At 40.4% G+C, this 12,500-nt stretch overlaps 1 protein-coding gene across 1 annotated transcript in view; it reads right to left on the reverse strand.

Moving 5' to 3' along the window:
• LOC307027214 (F-BAR and double SH3 domains protein 2-like) overlaps nt 1–12,500 on the reverse strand; it is a 46,652-nt gene that overhangs the window by 28,345 nt on the left and 5,807 nt on the right. Inside the window, exons 2-3 of the mRNA XM_079695422.1 lie at nt 11,605–11,702; nt 5,949–6,023 (exon numbers count right to left, since the gene is read on the reverse strand). Coding sequence (XP_079551548.1) covers nt 5,949–6,023; nt 11,605–11,702 — 173 coding nt within the window. The remainder of the gene's footprint in view (nt 1–5,948; nt 6,024–11,604; nt 11,703–12,500) is intronic.

Genomic DNA, 12,500 nt, shown 5'->3' on the forward strand with positions numbered 1-12,500 from the left:
GGGGTGTCTAAAGTCAAAGATGAATCTTGATTGGGCCAAATTTGACCTCGAGTCACCCACAACAATTCTGCTGTTTCTTCCCAGAACCCAACACCAAATTATACCTTTATTTGTGAGAGACCTTCAGACTTCGCTAAAATTGTCAAAATGTGTTTTGTAGAGTTTCTGTTGTGGAGGATATCATGAAGCCTTGTTCCGATAAAAAAAAACTAAGGCGTAGTCACGGGAGACCCGAACACAACATAGGGGGTTAAAGCTACCCCTAATTACCTTCATTTTGGTTTGTAAGCCACATTAAAAATAAGTTGAATCTTAGAATCCGTCACCATAATGATTTGGTTTAAACCACATTGAAGAAAAGAATAAACCTATAAGCTTAAAAAGGGACGGTAAGAGACAAAGTGGGAATCTAAAAGACATTCATTCAGCTGTTGTGTTGCATTGTGGGAGTTGTAGGACGCAGGTGTTTTTGATCTTGTCCTTACTCAGTCTGTTAAAAATGGCTTCTGGGGCACTGTAGGAGCTGCATCTGGACGTACTTTGAGACTTAACAGGAATCCAGTAAAACATTTTGGGGTTCTGGATTTTTCATCTGTCGGGCGGTTTTTGAGAAGTTGCATTATGGGAAGTAATTTCTTGGATCCAGTGTTAAGGGGCTTATTTATTACAAAGGACTAAAAGTACTGCTTGGATTCTGATTGCTAGTTCCTCACTCGACTGAGAAGCAAGACGAAACAATGAAGTAGCCCTTTGAAGCAGATCTACAGTAGCCATGAATAAACTGTCATTCAAATTCGAGCCAGTCTGTTCATTCTTGTTGTTAAAATATGTCTCTTGAAATGTCTCCACCTTTACACAAGTGAACTATCAATTCAATCCACTTCCCCTGAAAACATTGAAGTGCTGCATAAAGCAGAGCATTTGAGGTACTGGAATAATGTGGAAATATGATTGCAGGTAAACCGGTTTTAGAATAAATAAGTTACTGCAGAGTATGTGAACCCATTCAATGGTTCCTGTATTAATCAGGTTATTGCAGGTGAACAGAGTCAGTGTATAAATGTACTCATTCTTCCTCTTTTAGGATATACACTATCATTCCGGCTGCGTCGATTAGTATTCAATTGTTGAATTTGATAAAATCTCAAAATTATCCATTATCTGTGATATGACCCTTTTAATATCTGTGAATGTACATACGTATACATATTCAGTGTCAGGACAAAATGAAGTATCCATGGGGCAAAATGATATATATTATTAGTGTTAAGGTACAAGCCGTCTTCCCACTTCATGTTAAAAAGAGACAACACTTTTTAAACTGTTTCTAATGCGGGCTTTTGCTCTTTTAAGTGATTTGCTCATCAAGGAAATGAGCCCATCTATCCCTCCTCTGTCCGCTCTGAAAAGACGGTCATGCGGACCCGAGGTCGGTGGTGTCGGTGCCAAAAGCTCCAAAAGGCGCTACAAACCCATCCTTTGTGGGACGAGATAGAGACTAGCGGACACGCCTGAATAGTGTGATTGGCAGAACAGGAGGCAGAGGAAGAGCGGCACAGAGGAGGACTTTTTATCACAGCTGTGTGGTTTGAATAGCAATGAGCTAATGGCTAAAGCAGCTTGCAGGTGGAAGAGATGCAGAAAAAGGCGGGTAAAGATTTGAAAATAAATAAATAAATGAAAAGTGGAGGGTGTTACTGAAGGGGACGGAGAGCGCCAGAGACACTCTGACCCAGTTTGAGTCAACAATTGGCAACGGGTATCTAATTGATCACATAACGAACACAGAACAGAGAACAGCTTTCAAGCTAAGGCTCACAATGAAGACATTTTCCTCATTAAACTAAGTAATCATTATTTTACAGTTTTGCAAATCAACCAATTGATCGTCTTGTCTATTAGATACACTTTGAGACAAGATCAAATCCATAAATAAATAAGAAGGACTAGGGATGTCCCGATCACCTTTTTTTGCTCCCAATCCGATTCCGATCATTTGATTTTGACAATCTGCCGATACCGATTTTTCCCGATCCGATATTTATGCAATGCATTAAGAAAAAAAAAAAGGTAACAGATAACGGCCGGTCATCCAACGCGATGAATTAAGCTATCTTGGCCTTTTCACTGTTCTGGGTCAGTTTCTCTTTCCTTTTAAAAGTCTCTGAAAGCGTTGGTTGTTTCAGTGCCGTTACCTGAGTGGCCACTGTGTACTTGTCGTGTTGTTGTTGTTGGTGTTTGTTTCTCAGGTGGCGTATTAGATTGGTCGTGTTGAACGTAGCGCTGTTCTTTCCACCACGCAGAACCTCCGCCTTGCAAACATTGCATCTGGCTGTTACACTGCCTTCGCTTTCAATTTTATAATACTTCCAAACTCCTGACATTTTCTCTGTCCCGACTCCCGAGTCACCAGCTGAACAAATTTCTTTTGGCTTTTTTGTTCGATTTATTAATAATTAAAATATCTGATGTTTATTTACTGTTCATCAATAATCAGCAATGAGTTCAAATCCAATTTCAGATCATTAATTGTTCTAACTATCCATAAATGTGTCTAATATTTATTTGCGATTAATAAATACCTTTTTGGTCCATAACATATATTTTTAAATATCTAAAGATGTTTCTTGTTTTTTCTGACAAACATCCAAAGAAAACAGCTTCTATCCAAATGTTTTGCATTTTAGCTTCAAGAAAAAATAACAAAAAAAATGTAACGATTATCAAAAAGTTGCTGGTAAGTACTACTGATCGATATCAGATCTAACTGTTACCATGGTGTAATGAAACTACAGAAATACACTATAAATACACTCCACGTTGTGTAATGACTAAGCATGGAAAGACAGAACTGTGTTGCATCGCTCAGCTCAGACTAAATCTGACTTTCAAAATAATCATACAACTGGTGCATATCCAATAAAATACACGTGCACAGGGTTACAAAAGATCGCCTGCAGGGTGAGATCGACCCTCCACTGGATACAAACATGACTCACGTTGGCCATTGTGTTTCACATTTGTATTACAATACATAACATGCAAACACATCCCATCATAGTTTAATGAACTTTTGGGAAATGCATGTTTTCCGGCCGCTAGCAACGTGCCAACACGGCATAGGAATGCAGATGATAACTAAAGTTGTTCTTATGCCAAACACATGCTCACAATTTTAAATGGACTCAGATATCAGTCCAGGCGGAGGAAGTTAAATAGAAAAAAAAGAGCCTAAAGCGTTTGCTGCTTCTCTGTTTCATTGTTAATAATTACAGATATATTACTGTGCTGGGTCGCTGATATACAACGTAATAAAGCGGTTCAAAGTTCTCTTTAAAGCAGAGGTGGTTGTTTTAATTCCTCTTCTCCCTCCTCGCTCTAGAGAGAGATGTGAATCTTTAATGTAAGGTGACATGATAACACAAGCCCAGCCAAGCAATATAAATAATTTACAAGCGGCTATCAGAGATTTTCAACCGCAGGACAGAACACGTGCATTCTAAAATAGGAAGGTACACTTTGTACTTTGACTAGCCAATCTGTAATCAATCAGAGTGTATGCATTGTGTCAGATCACACTACACGTAATGTTTTTCAATGGCATGTTGCATCTCACAGAACTTGATAACTCAAATAATATATAGTTAGAAATGTTTTTTTTTCACTATTTAAAACACAGAGATACCGACCAATAAACTGGTGCCAAAAAATAAGCGACAGTCGAAGAGGCCCTATTGTACTTGTTGTTGTTGTGGCATGTAAATGGTCTGCAAAGGCTAAAATCCCAAAGTTCCGGAATAAAGTGACATCACTATGTAACACTCGCGCTTCTATTGGCTTGCACCTTAAGCAATTGACCAATCACAATAGAGCCAGCCAGCTAAACAATCAGAGCAGACTGGGCTCTGGTTTCAGACAGAGGGTGAAAAGAAATGCTGCAGCACAGGCAGTATGAGAACAATAAAGAGCTTTTTGAACATTAAAGCATGGAGACATGTAGAGACACTACATACTGATATACACCTGAACATCAGCAGGAGAGGACTCTTTAAAGTAGAGACACTACATACTGATATACACCTGAACATCAGCAGGAGAGGACTCTTTAAAGTAGAGACACTACATACTGATATACACCTGAACATCAGCAGGAGAGGACTCTTTAAAGTAGAGACACTACATACTGATATACACCTGAACATCAGCAGGAGAGGACTCTTTAAAGTAGAGACACTACATACTGATATATACCTGAACATCAGCAGGAGAGGACTCTTTAAAGTAGAGACACTACATACTGATATACACCTGAACATCAGCAGGAGAGGACTCTTTAAAGTAGAGACACTACATACTGATATACACCTGAACATCAGCAGGAGAGGACTCTTTAAAGTAGAGACAATACATACTGATATACACCTGAACATCAGCAGGAGAGGACTCTTTAAAGTAGAGACACTACATACTGATATACACCTGGACATCAGCAGGAGAGGACTCTTTAAAGTAGAGACACTACATACTGATATACACCTGAACATCAGCAGGAGAGGACTCTTTAAAGTAGAGACACTACCTACTGATATACACCTGAACATCAGCAGGAGAGGACTCTTTAAAGTAGAGACACTACATACTGATATACACCTGAACATCAGATGGAGAGGACTCTTTAAAGTAGAGACACTACATACTGATATACACCTGAACATCAGCAGGAGAGGACTCTTTAAAGTAGAGACACTACATACTGATATACACCTGAACATCAGCAGGAGAGGACTCTTTAAAGTAGAGACACTACATACTGATATACACCTGGACATCAGCAGGAGAGGACTCTTTAAAGTAGAGACACTACATACTGATATACACCTGGACATCAGCAGGAGAGGACTCTTTAAAGTAGAGACACTACATACTGATATACACCTGAACATCAGCAGGAGAGGACTCTTTAAAGTAGAGACACTACATACTGATATACACCTGAACATCAGCAGGAGAGGACTCTTTAAAGTAGAGACACTACATACTGATATACACCTGAACATCAGCAGGAGAGTACTCTTTAAAGTAGAGACACTACATACTGATATACACCTGAACATCAGCAGGAGAGGACTCTTTAAAGTAGAGACACTACATACTGATATACGCCTGAACATCAGCAGGAGAGGACTCTTTAAAGTAGAGACACTATATACTGATATACACCTGAACATCAGCAGGAGAGGACTCTTTAAAGTAGAGACACTACATACCGATATACACCTGAACATCAGCAGGAGAGGACTCTTTAAAGTAGAGACACTACATACTGATATACACCTGAACATCAGCAGGAGAGGACTCTTTAAAGTAGAGACACTACATACTGATATACACCTGAACATCAGCAGGAGAGGACTCTTTAAAGTAGAGACACTACATACTGATATACACCAGAACAAATTAAAGACGGTCCTTTCAAAACAAGCGCTCCTTTTTCTGAGCCACCTTCATGATCCCCTCCCTCAGGAACAGATGCACAAACAGACATGTAAAGTGGCTGATTGGATAACTACAGACATACCACCCCCCCCCCCCCCCTCTCTTCACAGTGGTGGTGGACATTCCTCACAGTGCTGCAAAACCTCAAACACAGCAAAGGAGGGATTTTCCAAGGGACGTCTGGAGGACACTAAGGGCAAAAACAACACAGCGAGGAGGAAACGTGCCACTAAGTCGTTTCTCTCTCTTTCTGTTGTGGTGTTTTCTCTGTGGCTCGTTACCATTCATGAGTTATCGAGCCACAAGACAACAAAGAGCTTTCTCAGGACCACATCCTCGACCTCAACTCCTCTCATGGTTTCGTTGGAGGACAGTATCGTTAAAGCTAACTGTATTTTTAGCAACACAAATGACAAGGCAGAGTAGAGATGGTGATATGGAGCATCAGTTACAGCGTGAGGGAAGAAGATGATTTACTCACCTGGGCGTAGTCCCTCTCTACTGCGGACCTCTTTTGGCTAAAAGTCCTAAAAGGGAAGAAGGAGTGTGAATGTTAATGAGCTTGAAACCACAATTATGGATGACTGGATAAGCAATATATCGAGTGGTTAAAGTACAGTACTATATACAGTTTAGATCAAAACTATGGTTCACGAAGCGCTGTGGGTGAATACAGGCATATTGTACAGTAATATTATCAACTTTTTAAAAAGTAATTTATCTGCCAAAGTACAAAGATTAGTGTGGGGGAAACTTCTGAAGCAATTGGAGTCAGGACTCAACCTTTCACACCAAGAGCCCGACTGTTGCTGCGTCATTGCGTCATCGTTTGCGTCATGACGTAACCGTTTGCGTGCCTGCTTCATAAAGCCAAACCGTGCGGAACCCCCTCACATCGATAACAACAACAATGGCCGATTGTATTGAAGCGCTACTCGTTTTGGTTTTGCTCTGTCGAAACGAAATGGAAGTAATGGGACGACTTTACAACCAACTTTACAGTCATCATCATCATCAACGACGATTCCGTAGCAGAAAGAAGGTACATATACGTCCTATTCGATGGCGTTAGAGCTAGCTGTTGTTAGCCTCTGCATGCGCCAAGCTCCAAACACCCAGCTTTGCAGCATTAATTACGATGGTATAACATTACAACTGATTCTCAATGTTATTTCCACAGATCATGTTGAAGCTGGCGGAAAGGCTGATGTCGCGTGTTATTTGGACACAGCCCAGATCTTCCGATGTAAGCGTGACGTATGCGGTGCTTGCTTTCTAGACCGACAACTTTTTGGTGCTTGAAACGAACCGGATTCCGGAGCTTAGAGGCGGCTCCGCTGCTTTGTGAACAGGAAAAACCAGGGCTTTTCAAGCTCCAGCTCCGAACCCGAACTGGAACCGCGTTGGTGTGAAAGGGGCAATGAGACACGATGGAGAGCTGGATCTTTGATGGCAAACACTGACGGTTTATTTGGAGCTTCCGCCGGAGAATTCACAAGACAAAGAAGTCACGGGCCACGATCTGACCACACCACACGGTTGAGATTCCACAATCAATTCTGGAGACCCCTCCTGTAGCTCCAGGTTTTAACTAACTCAGAGTGTAATAATCAACATTCTTCAATAAATAGACTAAACAGCTGAGGACACTGAATCACAGTTGTTGTCGCTTATGGCTCGGGGTTATCTACACCCCGAGAAGGATGTGTTCCAGGTGTCCCACAACAATAATTATCTCTCACTGAGTGTTGCCCGGCCACAAACTGGCAACATCAACAATATGCTAGGGCAGCCCCTCCTTAACGGTACGTCCACACAGCAGCGTTCAAAAAATCTTGGAGGTGGGCGAATCTGAAGCTTGGGGATTTTTTGCGAGCAATGCGACCAACAACCAATCACATGAATCTCCCGCCCCCGACATACAAAGCAATAGCAATGTTAAAACGAAGTAAACTGGATATAAAATCCCTAAACATGGGAAAACCTACCAGTTTCACCCACTGTCTCTGCCACCTCCCTCCATGCCTGGTTCCTCCGGTTTTTATCCCGGTAATTAAATAGGCACTGTTCATAAAGAACCGGGTGATTTGCTACCGTAATAACTAATTTCTCCTCCATTTTGTTAGGAATATAGGAAATGAACTGCGGTCTGTCTCTCCCAGCTTACACGCGGTTTGATTGGCTCGCGCTTGTACTGTCAGATTGGCATAAACAGGATTTGATTGGCTGACGCTTCCACCTCAGCTTCAAAAGTTGAACATTGCTCAACTTTTGAAGCCTGAGATGCCTGGAAATCTCCGCTTTGCTTCCCCACAATGCAGTTTGGCGAAAAGTGAGGCAAAGTGACGTCACCCCATTCAAAGTGAACGGGCAGAAGCGTTGGAAGATTTTTTTTAACGCTGCTGTGTGGACGGGCCGTAAGGGAGACAACGGCTGCTCAAGGCTGGGCAGCTGCGTCAGAGGGCGAAGGAGGACACGCAGGGCAAAGGATTCCCCAACAGTTAGGATATAAGGAGCTACTGAGTTTTGATTGATCACAGAGAGAGCTATTATAAAACGCACATATTTTATTCTCAGGGTAAATTGTCTTATCGTTATTGTAGTCGTTTTGTGTATGTTTAAAAATCTCGTTAACATTTTTTCTTAAACGTTTCAAAATGTATTATCGTTTCTTTAATATCTTTTGAAATAGTTGTATATTTTCTCTTTTTTTAACAACTTATTTCCTCTAACTGAGCATATTCCTAGCACGTGTAAACTTACCATAAATCTGATTCTGATTACAAATGAAAATTGGCTCCACAACACCACGTGCAAATGATCAAATCTGCAGAGAAAATGTGAAGCATGTCTTTTTAATGCCAGCGTTTGACTCTTCCAGACTTGATTTACGACAACAGGAACAAAGCTAATGATAAACTCAAGTTACATTTAAACAAAAGCCTAAGAAAAGAAGAGGGGTCAGAGCCCTGGGAACAACATTCACTGCAGCAGAATCCTCATTAAGTCATTAAACATGTTGAGACTCGACTGCGACGCTCCACCCGAGCTCTAAACAATCCGGCTCACTTCCTGGGAGCTTCCCTCTCTTCCTTCAGCCTCCCTCTCTTCCACCCCCCACGCGCACTTCCTGTCATTTTCCCGAAACAGAGCCTTTGCTGACATCCAGATGCAGTTTCCAGTTTGCTGAATCATTTCTCCTCTGAACTCGGGAGGTGAACCCCTACGAGTTTCGGAGAGGTGTTTCCCTTCAGAATGATGTAACCATAGCACATCTACTCCTAAGGGTTTACTGTTGCTGTCTTAGTGGGTCATTATGGAAGTTCTTTTGAGTATCTATTTTCATTAGTATTACTCTAACGGTCTTCTTACGTTAGTATTATTATTATTAACAGCACCTGTATTTGCACTCTGTATTTTCTCCTGTTACTTTGTTATGTGTGGAAAATCCAATAAAGTGTTCTAAGTACATTTACTCAAGTACTGTATTTAAGTACAATTCTGAGATACTAGTACTCTACTTTTCAATTATGTTTTGCTACTTCGTACTTCACTACTAATCAGAGGTAGATAGTGTACTTTTAGTCCACTACATTTATTTAATAATGTACTTTAATAACAGAGAAGAAACGCGTCTACTCAAATGGTTTCAACAACAACAAAACCAGAAAGACAAAACAACCAAAGTGCTTTTAATCTGAATCAAATCTTAACTTTTATTTGGCCTGCTATTCCCATAATCGTGTTCCACAGTGTGAACCAAACTTGATATTTACTTGCCTATAATATATTATTCTGAAATGGACCAATCTAGTACTTTACTTTTGGTAATTTAAGTATATCGTGATGCCAACACTTTTATACTTTTACTGAAGTAAAATTTTGAATACGGGACTTTTACTTGTAACAGAGTATTCCTACACTCCTACACTTCTACTCAAGTACAAGATCTGAGTACTTTTCACCTCTGTATGTGACCGAGCCTCCCACAGCGAAAGATTTGGAGCAGTGGGAACATCTGGCAGCTCTCACTGACCTTAACTTCCAGCTGTTTGGAGCTTCAGAGCTCTGCCACCAGCCACAGACAGGAAGTGGGGAGCCAGTAGGCCGTCAAGTCAACCCAACACTAAAGCTGCAAAACACAACCTTTGTTTTTTCCACCTTTAAAATGCCTACGCATCTCAGCAAGGTGCTAAAGCTGTCTGTGTATCTCTAAGAACGGAGTTTACTCTGCCTAATCCAGCACTCTTAGAGACTCACTTTAATCTACGGATTTAAGTCGCTGGTTTCCAACAGATCATGTCAAAACAATCCTCTAACAATCACAGGATGAGAGTAATTATTTACTTGTCCTGATATAAATCTCAACTAAGAAAACAGATTTATCTTAAGAGGATAATAACAACTGTCTACGTCAGGGGTGTCAAACTCAAGGCCCGGGGGCCAAATCCGGGCCGCAAGCTAATTTTATGTGGCCCGCAAGAGCTGGCAAAGAATATAATATACAATACAATTGGTGGAATTGTTGAATATTTACTTTCATTTATTTGCCCTAGACTTCTGCTTTCAGACGTAGTTACTTGTGAAGATATTACCAGAAGTGATAATGATCCAATGCAGGGCCAACAATGTAATATAATACATTATTTAATATATATTATATATATTTACATATGTATATTTATATATAATTAAAACTACAACCGGTCCTTTGAGTTCAACCATAATGCTGATGTGGCCCGGGATGAAATTGAGTTTGACACCCCTGGTCTACGTCTTTCAATTAGACGTGTGGATAAACCAATCTAACCCTTTCATTAACTGACACTGACAGGCGGAAACAAGCAGAATGGCATTACTATATTCGATGAACACATTCAAATAATCCCAATAGCAGATTTTTGGAGTATCAGTGAGAGGTCACGGTCACATTTCCCCAAAATATACATTTTCTTCCAATACTGAAGCAGATTTCCGATCTGGACTTTCACGCAAATATAGTTGCGGTCTACATTCACGCATGTGTGTCTGTGCACTAACACAGAGTCCTAAAGAGTGCTGTATTATGAGTTGTTTGAGTACGTTTCTTCAAGCTTGTTTTCCAGCTAATTCCCATCTATCCTTTGCTAGAGTTCAACTTTGGTGAACTTTCAGGCAAATATGGACTCTGCAAGCGATGGCAACTAACCTGCATGTGTGACCACTATCGCAGGCTCCTAAACAGCGTGGCACTGAGATGTTTGAAGCCATGGTGTTTGTCTTCTAGCTCTCGGTAGCTCTAAGGTTTAAAGTAAGCTCACTTTAAGCTAATGGCTCATTTCATGCGTTTGCAGCTTCGTTTACTTGCAATGAAAAACGTATTACTGGCAATAATTTGGATCCTTGCCACGATTGGAAATAAAAGTTACAATCAGTTGAAAGAATGTCTCGTGCAGCTCCGATCATTTAGGTTCTGCTCCAACAAAAAATGGTGGCACCGATATGTCGTGTATCAGTTGAACACGAAGACAGGCTTAAATGATTGGGACTAAGGGTGTAATGGTTCTGAAACGCAGATGAAACTTGGACATGAGAGCATGAACCGCTTCATGCTAATTTCTTTACGAGGCAGAGCTCTCAGCACAGCTGCTAATAAAACTGAGATTCCAGTTCCTAATTCATGCGAAGCTGAATTATAAAACCTCCGTGTTATATAGCATTATGCCATTTGATTTCATAAAAGCCAAACTACACAAACAAATCTACTGGGAAAGGTATCTGCTTTCAAAAAACATCTGTATATGTGTAGAAACGGCCTCATATTCAGGGTGGCCTTATAAATCATACTGATATTTAAAAAAAGGTATAAATGTGTAAGTGAGGCTGTGGCTCAGTGGATAGTGTGCTGGACTTCGAATAAGGGGGTAGCAAGTTCAAGTCCCACTGCAGTCAGCATGTCGTTGTGTCCCTGAGACACTTCACCCCAAATTGCTCCTGTGGGGATTGTCCACAGTACTGAATGTATGTAAGTTGCTTTGGATAAAAGCGTCTAACAAATGACATGTAATAATAATAATAATAATAATAATAATAATAATAAAATGTGGGATAACACGGTCGACTGCTCACCTCAGGTCTTCCAGGAGGTCACACTCTGTCTGGTGTTTGATTTGTAATCTGCTCATCTGCTCTGCATGAGTGTGTTTCAGCTCCTGGGTGACCCGGACCTGCAGGGAAACACAGACAAAGTATTTATTTAAAGTTATCTGGACTGTTTTCTTCAGCTCGTACAGAAAGACAAAGATATTTCTCCATGTTGTGTTTGAGTATTGATTCCCAGATGTTTACCAACACCTTAAGTGTTGAATCAGCTGTTCTAGCAAAAGGTGTTAATGAAAATGAGCCGCTCTAATTAACAGGCAGACACTCCGGACAGGTGACAGTTGGTCTCACTTGGTTTCTAATTGGCTGTTAGATTAATTAGGACATACTGTGACCAGGTCTCATTACTCAGAACTGGGAGTGTTGTTAACTTACTTATTTATTTCCATTATGAGCCAGATTTATGTTCAATAGTTGCAACTAAAATAGAGTTTTCAACAAAAACACACAATATAAGGTTTGTCTTCACCACATAAGATAGTGAACTGTAAAAGCTAGTGCTGCTCAATTAGTCACCTTTTAATTGCAATCACAATTTTGGCTTTCCACAATGAAATGATCACATGCGATATAAAAGTTTTAAATAAATGCTCTGCTCACAGAAAAAGCCACTGCGTATAATTATTATAGCCTCTTGACTTTGATCTAAAAGTGCATTGAATTTGAAAAATGTAGGCTTTAAATATAGGTTGAATACATAATGTCAATTTGTTCTTATGTTCTGCATCCTTCATTAACAGGATTGTATCACAACATGGAAGAGAAAGCAGTGATTTCTTTATTTAAATGTGAAAGATGTTGTGCACGTAGTTAATCACAATCTCAATATTGATCAAAATAATATCGTAATCGTGCAGCTCTAC

The sequence above is a fragment of the Notothenia rossii genome, assembly GCF_949606895.1.
Source record: "Notothenia rossii genome assembly, contig: scaffold_219, whole genome shotgun sequence".
NCBI lineage: Eukaryota > Metazoa > Chordata > Actinopteri > Perciformes > Nototheniidae > Notothenia > Notothenia rossii.